This window comes from Rattus norvegicus, chromosome 13 (assembly GCF_021556685.1).
Source record: "Rattus norvegicus strain SHRSP/BbbUtx chromosome 13, alternate assembly SHRSP_T2T, whole genome shotgun sequence".
NCBI lineage: Eukaryota > Metazoa > Chordata > Mammalia > Rodentia > Muridae > Rattus > Rattus norvegicus.
The window spans coordinates 97,112,804-97,133,611 of NC_141546.1; the positions used below are offsets into that span (position 1 = coordinate 97,112,804).

Sequence of the window (20,808 nt, forward strand, 5' to 3'; positions counted from 1 at the left end):
AGCTAGAGAGAACAAACACCTTCCTATCCCTCATTCTGCTCTGTTTAGGCCTGTAACACTGAGCAAGGCCACCCTACACTGAGAGGGCAAGCCATTCTGCTTGGCCTCCTCCAGAGTCTCAGGCTGATCCCTCCCAGAGGAAAGGGCACACCAATCCCTATACAATAGGACTAATGTCTGGGTGCCTACATCCCGGTCTAGGTCACACCCAAGTGTGTCTTACACACACACACTGTACTCTTGAGTGACTGTAGTAGGCCAGGAGAGGCTGCTGCTGAGAATCGTTTGAACCCAAGCACTCCTCCCTCCCCCTCCTTCATCTCCTCCCAAGAGCAAACATGTCAGAAATCATTCTGGGAGCTCACTCTGCCCTCCAGGCCGTGACTGCTCAGTGCTAAAGCATACGCAGAATTTGAAGGATGGGAGGGAAGTCTGTTGGGGTTTTAAGAAAGCAGATTCTTGAGAGATGATTTGAGTGGACCTGCACAGGAGTTATTCTCCACACCTCCAAATACCTACATCAGCCCACTCCTTAGTGGGTCTGTTATCAGATGGGGCTGATCACCATCATTACGGAAGGACCCGAAGAGAGGGCTCTGTAGAAAAATGGCCTGGGCTGGGAATTGATCCACCGAGGGATAATTTGAAACAAAACACTCCAAGATCTAGCAGGCCTAGAAAATTACTATCTTGCTCAATGGGATTAGTTGTCCAAATAAAGAATATCTTCTCCTTGCACCATCCTACCTTCTGCTGCCTCTTTTCTGCTCATCTCTTCTGTGCCAGTGACTGGATCTTCAGCGCTTGCACCAGGCTCAGGAATAGGGCTGTGCTTAACTGTGATTCAGTGGGAGCAGAGAGCTGGTGGGGCCGTGCTTCAAGGACAGGGGATGCATAAAGAACCAGCTCATGAGGAACTTCCTGCGCTCCCCCATTGTAATCCTCATGAACTCTCATCATTTTTTTATTAGCACAGTGATTTTCCTGATGGATTACGTCATTTTTTTTTTCTGATGGGTCTTCAGCCCTCCCTTGAATCTTCTCTCCCTCTCTGAAAGAGAACAGCTTTGTGGCCAAGGACAGGGTGTGGCCAGCTGGAGGTACTCCAGAGTCGGCAGTGCTGTTTGGTAGCAGGGGTGACTGGCTGGAAACCATGTGTTAGGGGAGCACAAATGCCCCAGGCGAGGCACAGCATAGACCTGCCCTGTCTGTGAAGAGGGTTAGGACATTGGGATTGTAGGAAACAAAGGAGCTGGGCATGATGGTTGCACCCCTTTAATCCCAGCACTCAGGAGGCAGACACAGGCAAAGCCCTGTGAGCTTGAGGTCAACCTGGTCTACAGAGCAAGTTCAGGCCAGCCAGAGCTACATGGTGAGACCCTGCTTCTAAAAAAAAAAAAATACAAGGGAAAAAAATGAAAGAAAAGGTCAAGGATCATAGTCCACAGGAGAGGGAGAGTACGCTTCAGAAAAGCATTTCATGCCTCCCTTTCTGTGACACTCAAGAGCTTCCGGCCACTCGTGGCACTGCTTGGTTGGGAGGGATGACTGTCTGACGAGTCTAACAGAGCAGTTGGCATGCAGTTCTACCATTTGCTCATATAACCACACCCTTTACCCATCCATCCATTCATCCATCCATCCATCCATCCATCCATCCATCCATCCATCCATCCACCTACTCATCCGTTTACTGACCTATCTATCCACCTGCTAATTCATGTATCAATCTGTCCATCCATCCATCCATCCATCTATCCATCCATCCGTCCATCCATTCACCTACTCATCCATTTACTGACCTATCTATCCACCTGCTAATTCATGTATCCATCCATCCATCCATCCATCCATCCATCCATCCATCTATCTATCCATCCATCCATCCACTCATCCATCTATCCACCCATCCATCCATTTGTCCATGCATTCATCCATCCACCCATCAATTCACCCACCCATACATACATCCACCCACCTATCCATCCATCCATCCATCCATCCATCCATCCATCCATCCATCCATCCATCTATCCATCCATCCATCTGTCCATCCATTCTTACATCTACCTACTCATCCATTTACTGACCTATCTATCCACCTTCTTATTTATGTATTCATCTATCTGTCCATCCATCCATCCATCCATTTGTCCCTCCCCATCTAACCATCCATTTACACACCCATCCAGCCAGTCATCTTTCACTAATGGCATTTGTGGGAATGGTTACTGCACACAGCACACAATGCTGGGTGCTGAGGACATGAGGACAATTAAATCTACTTAGGCTTTCAGAGACAAAACAAGGATACACATACTTAGGCCAGCAGTCCTGGTCAGAGAGGAAATCCTTGAGGGGTGAGCCCAGGCTAACTTGATGGGAAGAGAGGCTTCCTGTGTATATTCTGAGGAGGCTTGCACTATGGGAAACATGTCTTCATTCAAAGGTATGGCAAGCTTTCCCTTCTGTTTCACGGAAAGTACCCCTCTGCACCCCTGGGTTTAGGTGTCCTCCCTGCCTGCATCTAGGTAGCAGGCACTTACTGAAGAGCCCCTCAACCATCCCCGGCACAGCTTTCTGTTCTCCATCGTTTCCCTTGTTGTATGAAGATTCTTAGATCTCTGCTACTTAAAACCAAATTTTAGCAAGGGCAACTCTTACTGTGTATACCAACTTAACCTGGAATCCCCCACGTAACTCAGGCTGGCCTCAAACTTATAGTAACCCCCACTTAAGCTCTAGAGTGCTGGGGTCACAGGCTTGGGACACTAAGTCTGGGCTTATCTTGGCATTTTAATACAATAGTAAAAACTTTGCCTTGGCCCTCTCTAAAGGGTAGCTACCTCCCCTGTTCTATTCTCACTGGCCCTCCAGAGAACTGTATGCTGCTGCTATTCTGTCCTCTCTAAACACCAGCAGACAAATCTCACCATGTCCCTCATGATGTCTGGGAAGTGATCCCAGGATCTCTGTCTTCATCCATGGGTACTCTTGACCTGTACCCATGATGTCTACCTTCCTTTCTGATTGGTGTGTCTACCCTCACAAGGACTTAACTGGAGGCCTTCCAGAGACTTCCCTACCTCTGGGATAGTACGTTCTTCCTTCCCTGCTATGGCCCTCACCGACACATATGTACCCCATTCTGATACAATTAGAGAGTGGCTGGCGCCATCTGACATCCAAGAAGACGACCTTTTCGAGGGACCTGTCATGAGAATGTGCAGTCTGCCAGACTGAAGGAAACCATGACACCCTTTAGGGAAGCACCTGATGATCTAAGGAACGTTCCCTAAATGTACAAACTTGAAGAGATCATGTGACCGCTGTCCTGGGCCATCTCTTGTTGCTTTGAAGCATTATCAGATCTCTCATACTTAAGAAGTAGAAGTGCAGACACTGTCCCCCTGCAGTCTTCCTTTTTAACTGTTTCCTCCCTCCACCTCATCACCTCTGCACAGAGGGAGCTCTCACAGCGAGTTTTGGACATGCTGCCACCGTGCCTCTCATGCTGAGACGCGCTTTTAGCTCCGTGACCCTGAACACCAGCGGGGGAGGGAGTGTGATTCTCACACAAGCATGTGTGTGAGGGGTGAGGGGTGTCGCTGACAGCTGAGGACCTTTAGCAATCCAGGCTGTTAAAGAGGAGTAGGTGTACCTCACAGTTTCAGCAGCAGACAGCAGCAGAAGCCCCAGTGTTGTGTGAGTACTGGGTTCCGAATCTGAGAGCAGAGCTGGTACCAGCAGGCTGTACTGGGAATAAAAACTGGGCACACCAACCCGTGTCTCCATGGAGCCAAGCGTACTGGTTCCTGAAACCTGCTCAGTGGGGATCTGTGTGTCAGCTTTTCTAAGTTTAGAGAAGTTTACAGTAGATGTCTGTGTAGGGCTTAGACTTTTCCAGGCCTTTCCTTTGGGGACACGTTTGGACCCTTGGCAGACAGAAGCCACAACTTCCTCATTCTTGGGCCCTCCTAGTCAATGGGTTGTAAGCTGACACATTTAGGTCAGTTTAGTCTATAAGGTTGGAGTGGCTGAAGGGGTAGGAATACCAATCCTGGCTGAAGTACTCAAGTCTCTCTCTCTCTCTCTCTCTCTCTCTCTCTCTCTCTCTCTCTCTCTCTCTCTCTCTCTCTCTCTCTCTCTCTCTCTCTCTCTCTGTCAATGTAGGGTTCGATGACCTCAACGTGTGTGCTGACCCAGGCGTCCCAGAGAATGGCTTCAGGACCCCCAGCGGAGGTGTCTTCTTTGAAAGCTCAGTAGCCCGATTTCACTGCCAAGACGGTTTCAAGCTGAAGGGCTCCTCAAAGAGACTGTGTGTGAAACGCCTCAATGGGACCCTAGGCTGGATCCCAAGTGACAAACCTCTCTGCATACAAGAAGGTAAAGGGCCCGCCTCTCTGTGGAAGTCAGCCATGTGGAGATGAAGACTGTGGTTTCTCTGGAGGGGAGTCCTAGGGCTGGTTGGTCTTATGAAATCAGTTTGAAAAGTTCTCTTTCTCTGTCAGTTACCATCCAATCTATACCATTCTGTCTGGTTCAAGAGAGCACTCAGATCCCAGAGGCCAGTTTCCTGTCGGACTGCCAGTTCAGCACCCACTCCTGGGTTACTCAGCGAAGAGTGCAGTAAATATGTTTTGTGCAGAGGTGGGATGTAACTTGGGCTCTAACCAGCTACCACCTTTTAGCCCAGTGTTTGTTGTGACTTGTTTGAGAAGACGCCGTGACAGGTTGACCAACATGGTTGATGGGGCTCTCTAGCAGTGACCCCTGAATGTATTACTCCTTGCCTCCTGGGTGCCAGCCTAAATCTGCAGGCTCAAACAATTGCACATGCTTTTTTCTTTCTTTCTTTTTTCTTTTTTTTTTGCTTTGTTTTGTTTTATTTTTACTCTGCAGACAATGTTTAGAATTATGAAACTGCATTGTTTAATTAATTGGCTTGAGTGTGAGCCTCACAGGGTGAGTGAGGCTGAAGTTGGAATAGGCCCAGATCAGAAATTGCCTCAAATTCCTAACTTCCAGGAGGCACAGGCAGGCCTGCTCTGTCTCACCGAGCTCATTAACTTCCATTTCTCTTTGTTATTGAGTTGTTCGGGGGAGAAAGGTTTTAGGATACGATGCAAAGGATCATTGTGACTTAATAATGTGTACTTTCCTTAATGAAACTTTAGAAAAAAAATCACGCGTGTGCATGTGTGTCTGCAGGTGAGTATGCACATATGAATGCTGGCACCTGTGGAGGCCAGGGGTGCCGGATCCCCTGGAGCTGGAGTTACAGGCCAACCTGCCAATATGGGTGCTGGGCACTGGACTCGGGTCCTCTGCAAGACCAGTGCGTGTTCTGACCCACTGAACCATCCCCACAGCCCTGCGTTAGGAAACACTTAGACCGGTTTAATGTGACACTGTTTTTATTATGCTTTCTTGTACGGAAATTGCGAAGGATGAGGAAGAATGATCTCTTGCCCTTAAAGTACCCACTAATAAATTCAGTATTCCCACTTGTGTGCCCGGGTGAGCTGCACCCTCTGTGAAATTCTCAACTAGAAGTGTATCTGGTTCATGTCTGTATCTCCTGCCAAAGCCTATGACCCGAGACGCCCTGAATTCAGAAACATGAGTTGACCAAGAAAAGGAGAGCAAGGGCCCCAAATATTGCCCAGTCATGACGGCCTTCTCTTATTACGTCTTCTTGGGGCAAAGCCAAAGCAGTTTAGCATCTTTAAAGTAAGCTTCTCTCTAGCTCCTTGCTCTGTGGGGTAATTCCATGCAGTGAGCCAGTCTCCTTGGTTGGGGTCCTTCTTGGGTGCCGAGACGCAAGGGGGAAGGCACAACATAAAGTGCAGACACGGTGTGGGGACACAGCACTCCCACCGGAAACCAGACCCCAACTCTCCAAGCGAGGGTCCAGACCCCATTCTGGTGTCGAATGGTAAGCAATGTTTGGGAAAGCTTACACAAACCAACTGCCAGCTCGGCTGACACTAGGCCGTCATGATATGTTTATCTGAACTTAGCGGTGATACCATAGGCCTTGGGAAGTTTGTGTGCAGAAGTGGCTGCTGTGCCTCTATGGTAGAAAACATCATTGCTTATATCTTTGGTGTTGTTCGTTTGTTCTTTCTTTCTTTGTTGGTCCTGGGGATTGAACCCAGGGCCTCGAGCATGTTAGATATGCTCTCTACTGCTGAGTTATCCCCTTCGTCCTTTATTCTGTACAACCCATAGGGAAGGTGATAAAAAACAAATAAACAAACAGAAAATCCTTACCGTGGAGGGTTTTGTTTATTTGTTTGTTTTTAAACCTCGCTTTGCAAATAACCCTGGCTGAGTGCTTCACGTGTACGCTGGGTGGATCTTAAGAGCTGTCGAATTAGTTTGCCGCCCTTGCCAGAAGGCTTTTGTAGCGGAGATAATGATGATTTATTTTAGACTCACAACAGCTACCCTATGAGATGAGAATTTTGTTCTCATTTTCTGTGTGGGAGACGGAGACTCAGAGAGCTCAGTCACTTCCTCAAGGTCACACAGCTTAGGACTAACAGAACTGAAGGGAGTCCTAACGTATGGGAGTCCTCAGGGAGTGTTTCAGCTGTACTGAAAACCAGCAAGACAGAAGTGATGGGGAAACAGTCTTGCCCTGGGCCAGCCCCAAGGGCAGTGAGGCAGCATCTCTATCACCCAGGGTTCAGCGGAGCGGGGAGTGTTTCTGGGGCACATGAGGGTATGGTGAGACAGGAGTGAGAATACTCTGCTCTGTGGGGGTTCTCCTCCTGAAAGTCCATCTGGATGTGGACGTCTCGGACACTTTCTCATAGGTCAGACTTTACTTTCTCATATGTCCACGCAGAGAGGAGAAGGCTTCAGAGAGCATCATGGGGAAAGAGTGGAGGATTAAGGAAAGAGAATACGGTGGGTGGACTGCTTGCCCACACAAAACCTGGGTTTGATCCTGTACCACATAAACCAGGCATAGTGCCACAATCCCACAATCCCAGCACTTACGAAGTAGAAGCAGGAAGATTAAAACAAAAGACAAAAACCTCAAGTACCAGTTACTCAAAACCCAGCTACCTAGCCAGTATGAGGGCTAGCCTAGGCCGCCTGATCCCTTGTCTTTAAAAACATAGAGAAACACTGGGAAGGGACACAAACACTAAAGCCCCATTGTCTCACACCCCTGTTCAACCAAATGACTGACTTTCTAAGTTTGCTGTTCTGGCCGATGATCTACATTTCTACGTTTACAGTGTAAGCATCTCCCTGCCCTGTCGCTTGCTTTTCCTCATCAGGGCGGTGCCCGACCCTTTATTGAGTCCCAAAGGCCCCATTCGACTCAGGTGTGGGAGTGCATTGTTTCTGCAAGTGTCTGGGTCTGAGTTGGGATTGACGGAGCTCATAGGACTCTCACAGTTGAGGTACCATTTGGCAGGCAGAGAAACTGAGTCTTGAGGAAATAAAGGGTTCCCTGGCATTCTGTGAAGATTTCTGTGACACATGGACCAGATCTGTCCTCAGGGGCCCATCACTGTTACCCTCCACTGTTCTCCCAGTCCTTTCTCCTACCCGCAGGCTCTGCCTGAGAGCAAAAGAAAGGGTCTCCTGTATCTCAGGTTAGCCTAGAGTTTGCCATGCAGCCAAGGATAGCCTTGAACTCTACCCCAAAAGTGCTGGGAGCACAAACATGTACCACAGTGTCTCTGATAAGAAGCAGATTTTGAAGCAGCCAGTTCCCTTGACTTTCTGGTGCCCATTAGTTGAGCAATGCTCTGCAGAAGTCATGTGATACGATGGACAACAGAGTAGGCAAAAGTCTTCTTGGACAGTCCTACAGAGTCCTCTCCCAACATGCTCTTTGCATGGGTGCGCGCGCGCGCGCACACACACACACACACACACACACACACACACACACACACACACCATTCCAGTACAAACTGCTTGTTTCAGGGAAGCTCAGTGTGAACCAGGGTCTGCATACCTAAGGTTACAGGGAGTAGATTTATCTCGGTACCCAAATCTGCCACTTGCTGTGCCGCTGTTTTTTCCTGAGCCGTCATCCAAGGGCCAAGCCAGCTTTCAGGACCGAAGCCTGGTGAATGCACCAGGAAATTCTGTGGCCGGCAGAAGACTGAGAGGTGTCTTGTTGGCACAGCATTGCAGACCTGTGAGGTCAGGGTACTGGCCACCAACTGGGCCTCTGCTGTGGCAAAATCACTCAGCTGCGTCTAACCAGGGACACGTTCCTGGGAGCCACACACTTTCCTGTGAAGGAGAGGTGATATGAGATTGGCCTTGTGTGAATTGAATTTCTAGACACAGGCAGAACACAAATGTCAAGGCAGGAGCCTAGCCCAGAAACTAAAAGAAAGGCACTTTGGTTCCTACCCCTGTGAGCGAATGAACAGAGTAAAGGAGGACGCTCAGCCTCTGTCGTCAGGCCTGTTGGTCGACGGCGTTATTGGAACATTGCCTTGATTAAGCATCGTTTGCTGCTGGGCTACAGAACGCACTTCTCCCTTAAGCGTTGGTTGCAATGGCTGGGCGGAAGCTTTTGCTTTTGTTTTTGAAGCAGAGAACTAGATGAGCCGCTGCGGCCAGCTTCGGCGTTGGCCAGAGTCTCCCTTAGACTGTGAACCAGCATTGCACAGCACCAAAGTCCCTTGGGAGTCTCCCCGCTAGGACGGGTGACATGGAGCTTTTAAAGTCAGACCTACATAGCAGGAATCTTGTCGTTTGATCAGGTTCAGGCTGCCCCCCCAGTGCATCTTTGGGTGTAGTCACACAAGTGAGGGGGCACACAGATTTCTCTTTTGCTTTAAATGCCCCTACCTGGAATAGATAGCATTGGGAAGTAGAGACTTAGTCACTGCAAACAAGCCCTTGTGAAATTCACATCTGAGTGCTTCATTGGCAAGTTCTCCTTGGCAGGGTGGAGGGCATCTTTCTGTTTCCTCCCCTGCGGCTTCTTCAAGAGGCTTGGAGAACCGGTGCTGGCCTCCTTGGCCATCTCATTTCACATCAGCTTCTGATAAATACATATTAAGGAGGAGAAGAAAAAAAAAAGTCTGCTCGTGACACTGCAGTCCCCCGGCTCTAACAGACAGCTTGTTCCAGAGTGCCTTCCCCAGCAAGTGCCCAGATGGTTTATGAGGACAGTGACATTCCTAATCCCAGCACAGTGCTATTAAGAGACCTTACATGTAGCTCCTCCTCAGAGCATCCCGTATTGCAGATGAACTGTCTGAGAGGGAAGCTTTTTCAGGCAGTGATTCCTCTCCAGTTGGCCAGTCGGTTCCCCTCAGCCAGAGAGTATTAAAACATTACTTAAACCACACAGAAAACACAACTCCAAGCTCTGCCTACTCAGAACCCTGCCCTCAGCGTTACCACAGCCTCCTGCCCCAAACCTCAGGCACAACCTTCATTGCTGCTTCAAGAGCAAAGCTTAATTAAAGGTGACATTGGGGCCACTGTGCGGAGGGAAGTATGCGATTTTGGGCTTTTAAAAATTATGTGTATGGATGTTTGGGCTGCCTGTGTGTCTGTACCTGGTGTTCGTGCAGTGAGCGTCCTCTGAGGTAGGAAAAAAAGCATCAGACTTGCTGGACATTGATTTATGGATGATAGATTGTGAGTCACCGTGTGGGTCCTGGGACTCCAATGTGGGTCCTTCTGCAAGAGCGGCCAGTGCTCTTAACCTCTGAGCTATTTCTCTGGCTCCCAAAGGTTTTCATCTCCCAAAGAACAACCTTGTTCCTGCCTCAGTACCTTCAAAGGGAGGGTCCCCTCAGTCTAGAAGATGCCACTTGCAGGCAGCATGCTGCCGCACCTTGCAGGTGCGTTGAGATGCCACTGGATATCCATGGTCTGCATAAATGTAGACAACTCCTCACTCCTGAGGTACCAAAGGAGGGCCCAATGTTCCTGCAGCTCCCGCTTCCTCAGTGTTCTAGTTAGACACAGTGGTCTTCTGCAGCCGCCTGCCTCCGCCTCCTCTGAGGCACCCCACAGCCTTCACAGGTGGCCTGGGGATAAATGGTGTCCCCTAGAGGTGCAGAGCTTGTTGGGGAGTGCTGGGTTTGCTCTGGTCTCTTTGACTAATGCATGAGTTTCATAGGTAAGGTGGCTGCAGCCGCTCGTGGTCGTTTCCACAGAGCCTGGCTTCCTTCCTTTTGTACTCCGGTTGCCTTAGTACACACCTTATCCTTGTTTTGACACAATTAATGAGTCAGGTGCAGTTGAGGCTGAGTTATCTGTAGGGCTGCGAAAGGGGTTGCCAGTTCCGGATCATGCACGTTGGGAATGTTGACCGAGATGAACCTCGACAGCCAGACATCAGTCCAGAATCTGCCTCCACCCACAAACACTAGCCCCCCCCACGTCCCCCTGTGCTCTACGCATCTCTGGCTCCCAGACCTGTTCTGTTTTGGTGTAATGCCTTCGTTCTCCTTTCCCCCAGGCAGACCGCACTGTTCTAAGGAGGTGCGTCCTATGTGGACTGGGTACTACTGTGTTAGAGGCAATGTGTGCTCTTCAACGGCCAGGTTCTACCCTGGATTCACTGTGCCTCCTTCAATGGGTACAGGATGCAGTGTACTGATCAACAGCTGGGTGCTAAGCTGGATGCGCCCTGTGTTCTTCCATGAGTACAATACCCCAGCACGGCAGCTCTGGCATTGTTTTCTGGATGAGAAAGCAGAGGCTTAGAGGAGCTGGATTCTCAGTGGAAGCCTGGGCAGTGGCAGGGATGGGATCAGCTCCGAACTTTCCAGGACACTCAGGAGATATCCAGGGTTTATTTCCTCTCACTGGAGTAAGGGGGTGACTTACATGTTAATGGCCGTAGGTCCACATCCCCTTAGGGAGGCCTTGTCCTCCCCGGCAGCATCTTTGGTGGGGACCAGTTGCTATAGGGCCCTAGCTTTCAAAGTATAAAGGGATCCCCTGCCTCAGAGCTGGGTGCGAATACCTCTTCAGACCCCTCTCACTAAAGCGCTAGGGGCAGGACCAAAGAACTGGCATTCCTAAAAAAGAAAACCGGAAACATCCCAGGTGATTTTCTCCTCAGAAGCCCTGGAAGCCCCTTACTCTGGGATGTCATGTTGCAGCTTTGTGTGAGAAGAGAGAACTCGTTTTCTGTCGTGTTCAGCAGAGTTCCTTAGAGACCGTTCTTGTGATGTAAGCATCAGTGTATCAGACAGGGACCTGTGTGAGCATGAGTGAGTTACACACTGTGCCCAAGAAGCAAACTGGGAGTGGATGGGCCGGCATCCCAACGACCCCCACTCCTGTGCTCTCCCTGGAGTTGTGTAGCCTACCATACCTTCAGATCGCCTGTGGAACTTTAAAAAAGAAAAAACAAAAAACATACTCTAGAAGCTTCATGGACGCTTCATTCAATTGTGTGTTTCCCTTTGCAGAAGGCAAACATCACAGGGCTACCTCCAAAAGCTCCCAGGCCAGTCCAGGGTGCACCTGGGAAACCCTTCCCTCTGTGCTTTCTGTCTCCAAGTCCCTGTTACCCAGTTACCAGGTCCTAGCCCTAAGGAACTGAACACAGCAGAGCCCTTTCCAGGATGACCCCAGCTTGCTATGCCTGTGTGCTTAACCCTTCTTTGTCCAAAATTCCTTGCAGCGTGCCAAAAGGTGAGAAAAAGAGCCATTCACGGAGCACGTTTTTTAAGTACTTACTACAGTATTTTTGGCTCCCATAGGCCTGACCAGGATTGCTATAAAAGATGAATAATTTGACATTAAGAAGAATCTTTGAGCTTCCTGGGGGATGGGTGCGGTGTGAGTTTAAGTATTATTATTACATTATAAATTTTTAATTAAAAGATCCAACTTGACTCCCAAGCTAAAGCTGACAGTAGTGCTGGCAGCCAGCCCCCTTTATTCATCGGAAGTGTGGGGTGCAGGCATTTTTCAAAAGCAGGGGACTCTTACTCCCTTTTATGGCTACTCATATATTAAGTTGAGCTGTCTTCCACCTTCGGGAGCTTCACCGAAACAGATGGAAGGCCTAAAAATGTTTTATTTAGCGTTCCTTTCTTCTCAGGTGCATTTTCCATCACCTAAAATTCTTCCTTGGTTGCTTTAGACATGAGTTATCAAAAGTGGCAGGCAGCCTCAGCCCACGTGGGCAAGTGTTTCCATGTCTTCTATCATCTGAGGTAGGAGAGTGCATAAGGACACCCCTCCTGTCCCCAGGGCAGCTCTCAAGTCTCACTGATGTTGACAGAAGTTACCATTTGCCCATGCGCCCCCCCGCCCCCCCCCCCCCCGTTGTTCCTGTGTGAGTTTGGGTCTCTGTTCTGGAAGAGTTTCTTTTCTTAAATGTGAACATGACTTGAAAGGGGAAAAGATTCCAGAGAAATAAGGGTCAGGGGAAGACAGAGGCCTATCCGGTAAAGATGAGAGGCAGAAACAATCACTTACCCCCGTGGCAAGATGACAGCCGGATAGCCACAGGCAAGTTTACTAGCCTGGCCATCAGGCCCTACAAGGGCAAAAGGGAAGTCTCCACCTGGGTGACATTGCAAGGTAACCAGCTGTGCCCCCATATTCTTGAATTCTTGTGCAGGGGTGACATTGCTGTGCCCCCAGTATTCTTGAACTCTTGTGCCGTGGTCCCAGCCTGTCGGAACAAGGGCCCTGCAGAAGAGCGGGTGGGTGGCTTTAAATCACAGAATTACCAGGTACATGGAGAGTCACAGCACCAGCATGGTTTAGATCCCTGTCAGATCACATGGATAGGTCACGTGATGATCCGTGGTGACCTTGAACATCTAGTTGACTATGAATCCCTGGAACGCAGTTTTTCATTGGCTCACAGCTGCAACAACCCAGAATCGGGTTGCTTATGAAGAATGTACAGTTTTCCCAGGGGTGTCCTCCAAACTCATCACTGTGCACCCGGTTCTCTCTCTTCAGCATGGAGAGGTTCCAGGCTGACCTGGGCTCTCCAGGCTGTTTTCTGTGTCTCATTAGCACTGATAGAGACTTCCTCAGAGCCCCTCCTGGGCTCACAAAGCAAAGGCCTCATAGTGCAGACTCGCCTGTTTTAGAGTCCAGTTTTACTTGGCTAACACAACTTCTGGGACCATTAAATTCCCAGGAATCATTGCTTTGTTTCCACTGAATGTCTTCTGTCTTCCTGGTCACCACGCACTGGCCTTGGGTATCTTGATGTCTCCTCTTTGCCTTTGTCTCAGAGAGAGATGAAAGATACCCTTTGCAGGCACCACGCCCCAAGCAGTTTTCAGGCTGGAATCTAAATTTATCAAACACCCGTGTAATTCTCCTGCTAGGCCTCAGGTGCTCCTTGAGAGGCTTGTCCTGGGTCTTCTGTCTGTAAGTAAAGCTCTGTCAGTCTTCCGTCTGTGAGAATGATAGCCTTTGAAACCCATTCTAAAGAGTAACTCAGGAGGCTAATTACCCACCTAGCACTTGCAAAGCCATGAGTTCGGTACCCAACATCACCAAAAGAGACAGGAAGTCCTTTTTGATGCTTCTTCTGAGTCTGCTTTGGGCCACTCAGGGTTTCCCATCTCCTCCTTTTTACTCATCTTTCCAGAAAGTGAACATCGATCCCAGAGTTCCTTTAAGGATAAATAATTAAGCCTTTGTTGATCAAGAGAAGCAGAAAGAGCTGGGGAGATGTCCCCACTGACAGGACGCCTGCTGCAGAAGCATGAGGGCTTGAGTTGGGGTCCCCAGAAACCATGTAAAAAGCCAGGTACCGTGGCTTGTACTTGTAATTCCAGCACTGGGGAGGTGGAGACAAAAGGACCCCAGGGCTTGCTAGCCAGCCATCTTACTGGATTGATAAGTTCCAGGTTCTGTGAGAGACTCTGCCTCAAAATAATGGTGGTGGTGGTGGTGGTGGTGGTGGTGGTGGTGGTGGTGGTGGTGGTGGTGGTGGTGATTATGTGTAGAGCAATAGGAGGAACTACTCAAAGTTATTTTCTGCTCTCAATGCACATGCGCATATTATGTGTGAGTATGCATACTCAAGTATACATGGGCACACTCATGAACATGTATACATACACAGACAGACAGACAGACAGACAGACACACACACACACACACACACATACACACACATACACACACACACACACACAGTCAAGGTTTGCCCGAATGATGAAACTGCACTAACTTCTGTCACTTCCGTCAAGAAGTCAGCAGTCAGCTTGCCCTCGTGAAAGTTTTCTGGCAAATAATCAAGTTTTTATACTTCAGAGGAAATTCAGTGCTTTGCCATTCATTCCAAGACATTGTGGCTCGACCCCCAAGACCCAGTAGCTCTGGGTGAGGTGGGGAAGGGGTTGCATTTTCATTGAACTTTCTTGTTCTCCATTCTGGTTCATTTTTCTGTCTTTACCATGACTTTGTCTAAATTTGAGATTATATATATATATATATATATATATATATATATATATATATATATATGGCTTTGCATATACCAAAGTTCAGGAGACACCACAGCCCAGTGGACACTCACGAGGTAGCACCAGTGTCACCTTCATCCAGGGAAGCAATAGGACACTGTTGCTGTCCCCAGAAGCTTATTCCCATTTCCTTCCTCCTCCTCCTCCCCCAGAGAGGTAGCAAACCCTTCTTATGATGGCCGCCCCCCAACCCTGATGCATCAGCACCCTAAACATGATGCTATTTCAAACTTACTTTCCTTTTGCCTGCTTTGGGATTTAACATACATGGACATATAGGGTAAGGACTACTTTAGAGCTGACTGACGCACTCCCACACACAGACTATACCCTTTAGTGTTTGCAGTATTTTAGCCACCTGGCAGGTATGTAGTGCCCCCTCTCACTTTGTAGTGGGCTGGGAGTTTGGGAGTTTGTTTCTTTGATGTGGGTGGGTTGGTTGGTGGGTTGGTGGGTGGGTGGGTTGGTTGGTGGGTGGGTGGGTGGGTTGGTTGGTTGATTGGTTGGCTTTGTTTTGAGAGAGCATCGTACTGTGCAGGGCACACCTGTCTGAGCCTCCTGAGTCCTGCTTTACAGACAGGCATGAACCTCCACTCCCCGAGCTTCTCACCTTCAGTGCTCCTTTCCCTGGTGCATAATAAAGTTGAGAACCTTTCCGTGTTTATTGGCCAGCTGGTGAGTCTCTCCTGTGAGGTGCCTGCTTAATTCGCTTAACCGCTTATCGATTGGTTGTCTTTTCCGGATTGATTTCTAGGAGATTTTATATACACTACATACGAGTCCTCCGTTAATCGCAGGTGCTATGAAGCCGTCCTGTGGCTTAAGGTTTTACTCTCTTGTTATCTGTGTGATGCGCAGAATATTTTAACTTGAACGTAGTCAAATTTATCAACCATTTCCTCTATGCTCAGTTTGTGTGGGGTGTTCTTTGTCGTGTTTGAAATGTTTTCACTGGGCTACATAGATGGCTCTTCTGGAAGACCCAAGTTTGATTCCCACCCTCCGTGTTCGCTAGCTCACAAGGGCCTAGTACTCCAGCTCCAGGGGAACCTGGTGTTCTCTTTTGACTTCCACGGGCTCCTACACTCACATGCGCATACGCGCACATGCATTCGCACACAGGGTTTGAAAGTGAAAATAAGTCTTTCAAAAATGTTTTCGTATTTTTCGTATATTGCAAAGGCATTTTCCTGTGTAATCTCAGAGGCTTACCTTCTTGCCTGCCTATTTATCCCTCTAACCATTCTTCCTGGGCTTGGTTTGTATGTAACACACACAGCACTGTTCATTGGAACGCATGCTCCCCCTACTTCCTGATGCCATCTCTGTCAGGAAATGGAAGTCCTGGCTCAGTCCTCCGTTCTGTTGGTTGGTCTGTCTGTCATGTGCTAGATGTGTGCTTTTATGACTGTAGCCCTGTAATTCTTAAATGATTGTAACACAAGCGTTACAATCTTTCTGTTTCTTCAAAACTGTCTTGGCTCTTTGTGGTCTTCCAGGTTTCCATGTAGATTTTAGAATGAGCAGAGCAACTGCCAAAACAAGTTTGAATTCTGAACAGTAATACGTCGTGTTTTGTGATGTTTAGTTCTTATCAACTTAACACAATCCAGACTCACCTGGGAAGAGAGTTTCAATGAGGAGCTGTCTAGATTAGGTACACCTGGGGGTGTGTCTATGAATGATTGTCTTGATCGTGTTAATTGATGTGGGAAGACCCAGTCCACTGTGGGCGTCAGAATTCCCTAGACTTGGGTCCTGGACTGTGTTAAGGGTGGACAACAGAACTGAGCAGTAATGCATGCTTTGTCTGCTCTTGACTTTGGATGTGACCAGTTACTTCAGGTTTGTGATTCCTGTGACTCCCTGCTATGACTAGAAGCTGGTATTTTGAATGAAAATAAACCTTTTCTCCCCAAAGTTTATGTCACTTAACTACAAAGGAAAAATAGGACAGATTTATTGTTAAAATTGTAAGGAAAATGAGGCCTATGCAATATTAGTTCTCCCTACTTACTAAGGTATTTAACAATTCTTCTCAATAATGTTTTCTGTGTGGACATCTTGTCTTTTGTTTATTTATTTGAATTTAGCAATTCAAATATTGATGTACTTGATGAAAGTTTTAGGTTTGTTTAAACTGCTCTGTTAGAAATCCGTACATATTCAACTCGTTAATTTTACTACTTATATTTGCAAATTCTTGAAGAGGTTTTTAATATTTATTTCTTGTCCATGTATGAGAGTTTGCCTGCCTTCATGCATATGTACCGTGTGCACGCTAGGTACCCCTGGAGGTCAGGAAAGGGTGTCAGATCTCCTGGGAACTGGAGTTACAGATGATTGTGAGTCACCATGTGGGTGCTGGGAACTGAACCTCGGTCCCCTGCAAGAGCAACAAGGGCTCTTAACTGCTAAGCCCCTATCTTTGCAAATTATTTTGGTTCTTACCAAGTGCACTGCCATTTCGTATTTGAACATTAAAGCCTTTTTCTTTCTAGCTAATTTCTTCCACTTTCCTCTTACTTGGGTCCTGCCTCAGTTGGAAAACCCAGTACAGATTTGGCCGTAAGTGTAAGGATTGAGCCCCCAGTCAGGGGTCCCAATCTCCAATCGATGCCCTCTGTATTTTTGCACTAACATAGTTTTCTAATAATATCGCTCATTGGATTGCAGTGTTTTGTTTAATCCCTAGCCTCTTAAGAGCTTTTAAATATGAATGGATGCGGGATTTTTTTTCAAATGTGTTTTTCACATCTAATAAGATGCTAATTCTCTCCTTTAGTCTGTTAAATGTTCAAGTCACATTGGTTGATCATTAAACATTCAATCAGCTTACTTGTGATACACCCGAGTGGTGTGCGCTAATGTGTTAATTTTAAGTCTTGCGTCTGTGTTGCTGAGATGGCTTGGCCTGAATGCTCTTTCCTTGATATTTCCCGTGATGTTCTTTCTACATTGAGTAATAGTCATCAAGGGGGACTGCCCCAGAAACACGCTGGTGTCCTTCAGAAGAGAACGCCTTACTCAGGGTGTGTGCGAGGTTGGTTCTGTATCGTCCACAAGTGTCCAGCAGAATTCACAGAGAAGTATCTTGGGTCTGGAGTACAGTTCGTGGGAAGCCGTTCTGGTTTAAACTGAGTCTGCTTAACGTATTACCTAAGTGTAAGTTGGCGACTTTGTTAAATGAGGGTATTTCTGACCTTGTCTGAAGAGCTTGGCTTCATCTAACTTCTCAATTTTTTTTTGACTTCAAGGTTTTTTTTTTCCTTCAGTCTTTTAAGTTTTTTTAGTGTAAGCTATGTCATGCTATATCTTTTTATCCTTACATGGTTAGGTATATTATACTTCATAGCTCTCCGTGGGTCCCATCGCTGACCGTGGATTATGACTTTGAAGAATGGATGCTTGGTCTTGCTGCTCCTTCTTAACCTGGCCCTTTCCTTTCTCACCAAATTCTCTCCTAGTTATTCATGACTATTTATTTCCCTGTGGTTTCCTTGGGTTTGATCACATATCCTTTTTTTTTTTCCTGACGATTAAAGAATTCTTCATGTTAGTTCTAAGTAATAAGCCTACATTTGTATATTAGTGGTAACTTACCTCAACATTTATAAAGCAAAATCCAATGGAACTTGAGGCACAAACCCTCAGTCACAGTAAGACCCTGACTAACATTGAGTAATCCCCTGAGTGCTGGGATTCCTGGCTTGTATGAGCATCAGTGCTGGACCTTCAGTGTGTGTCTTGGCTTGTGTGAGCATCAGTGTTGGACCTTCAGTGTGTGTGAGCATCAGTGCTGGGCCTTCAGTGTGTGTGAGCATCAGTGCTGGGCCTTCAGTGTGTGTGAGCATCAGTGCTGGACCTTCAGTGTGTGTGAGCATCAGTGCTGGACCTTCAGTGTGTGTGAGCATCAGTGTCGGACCTTCAGTGTTGCTTAGGCTTAAAGAGAAATGTGTAGCCACAGATTTATCTGCATGGCATGCATTACAACAAATTTTCATTGTTACTCCAGCTAAAACATTTTCTGCTTTTTATCTTGTTATTTTATTGGACCCATGGGTTATTTAGGAAGATATTACTCAGTTTCCAACATGGGGATCTTGTAACAATTCTTATTTTCAACAAGTCTTATTTTCATTGTGGCCCAAACATGTGCTCAGTAATTTTAGCCATTTGCTACTTGTTGAGACTGCATTTCCTCCCAAGTGGTGGTCAGTCTTTGTGAATGTTGCACGATTACTCCAGTGTATGTAATGTGTCTCACCCTGAAAAATGGATAACAATACCCATAGAATTCCCTGTCTAAGGTGTAAATGTAAAAATGCATGCACAGCTCAAGATGCCATAGGTCATCTCGGGCTATGTAGCAAGACCCTGTTTCAAAAAAGAAAGGAAAAAGAGAAGAAAGTCTAAAAACAAAACAAAAAACAAGACAAAATGGTACTTTTATGTGGCAAAGAAGTGTGCTTGTTTATTTTAATTGGTCTCTCTCCTCTGTGTGTGTCTTTCTGTATGTGCGTGTGTGTGTGTGTGTGTGTGTGTGTGTGTGTGTGTGTGTGTGTCTGTGTGTGTCTGTCCGTCTATATCTCTCTGTGTCTGTATGGCTGTCTATCTCTCGCTGTCTCTCTGTCTGTGTGTGTGTCTGTCTGTCTATATCTCTTTGTCTTTATGTCTCTCTCTTTCTCTCTTTCTCTCTCTCTCTGTGTATCTGTATGTCTGTCTATTTCTCTCTGTGTCTCTGTCTCTGTCTCTGTCTCTCTCTCTCTGTGTATGTGTCTCTGTGTGTGTATCTGTATGTCTGTCTATTTCTCTTTATCTCTGTGTGTGTGCCTGTCTGTCTGTCTATATCTCTCTTTCTCTCTCTCTCTCTCTCTCTCTCTCTCTCTCTCTATGTGTATGTATGTATGTCTCTGTGTGTGTGTGTATGTGTATGTCTCTCTCTCTCTCTCTCTCTCTGTGTATTTGTGTCTGTCTGTACCTGTGTGTCTTTGCCTGTGATGTACATGTGTGTTTCTGTCTATCTGTCTGCCTATCTGTCTATCTCCCTCTCTGTGTGTCTATATGTCTGTTGATCTCTCTATCTATGTGTGTCTGTCTCTCTCTCTCTCTCTCTCTCTCTCTCTCTCTCTCTCCATGTGCGTTTGAGGGTGTGTGTGTATGTCTGCATGTATGTCAGTTGTGTGTGTGCGCCTGTGCCCGTGTCTGTGTCTGTGTGTTTCTTAGTGGCTCCAGACAGGGAACTAATAACCCCACAGTAGCATTCACGTAGAACCACAAGCTACCGAGTATCCTGTTCTGACACATCAGCTTTCATCAAAGTCAGCATCCTTTAAAGAGGAAAGAACCGGCCAGAAGCAAAGCCACTCACCGAGGGGCACCTCTTTTTCTAAGCAGCTCCACCTGTTCCATCAGCTCCCTCTGGACAACAATAGCCGTCACCTCTCCTTTTCCTTCTCCATGTTGATTGTCTATAATGACATCATTTGTCTGGGCTGAATCCGTTCAGCTTCTGCAACCTGCTCCTGAATAGACCAGTGGTCAGGGCTGCCTCTCTGAATTGTATTGGAGCACAGGAATAATGCTACCTGTTGCCAGTAGATAGCTAATTAAAATACCATCCAGTGGTACAAAGGTCTACAGCCGCCTTACTCCTACACTGTCTGCAGGTCTGGGGCTCTCCAAGGCCATTTTCAAATCCAATAATTCTGTCAGATTCACATAACTTATAAAAACTATGACCCTCATGGATAAGTGTGTTACAGTGAGGATGCACAGGTTAAAGTCACCCAAGGGAAGAGTTACACAGGACAGGATCCAGGAGTGACAGCCACAGGCACCCAGTGGAGCTGTGCAGACAATCCCTGTCCTTGAAGCAGCCTTATTCAACAGTATATCAACAACCAGGGAGACTCACCCACAGATTAGTGTCCAAGGTTTTATTAGGCTCCTTTCATAGAGACAGAGTTGACTTTTGTGGGCTGATATTGGTCTCCAGTCCCCTCAGAAGCCAAACTGATATTTGGTGTTCCAAATCACACAGACTGCACCGAATTCCCAAAGCCACCAAGTGAGCAAGGATACATATCTCAGGCAAGACACTCCGGGAGCTTAGAGATTACCTCCTACGGCCCAAGGATAAGACCTTGCTTTTGGCCAAGGTTCATCATTCATTGCTCATGTGACAAACCTTTTGAAAATGCAGTCTAGATCCTTCTACATGCTTAGGCTCTGATAGCCTCCCATCCACCAAAACAAAACCCCACTCCCTGTCCTAATGTATCAGGCAGAGCATGATCTGGCTCCTTACCCACCTTCCCCCCCCCCAATACGTTGCAAA

At 47.3% G+C, this 20,808-nt stretch overlaps 1 protein-coding gene across 4 annotated transcripts in view; it reads left to right on the top strand.

Moving 5' to 3' along the window:
- Window positions 1–20,808, top strand: part of Susd4 (sushi domain containing 4) — a 122,560-nt gene that overhangs the window by 64,312 nt on the left and 37,440 nt on the right. For all 4 annotated transcript variants that reach the window (XM_087580387.1, XM_087580388.1, XM_087580386.1 and 1 more), the window contains exon 3: window positions 4,174–4,386. In XM_087580387.1, the coding sequence (XP_087436513.1) occupies window positions 4,174–4,386 (213 nt within the window). The remainder of the gene's footprint in view (window positions 1–4,173; window positions 4,387–20,808) is intronic.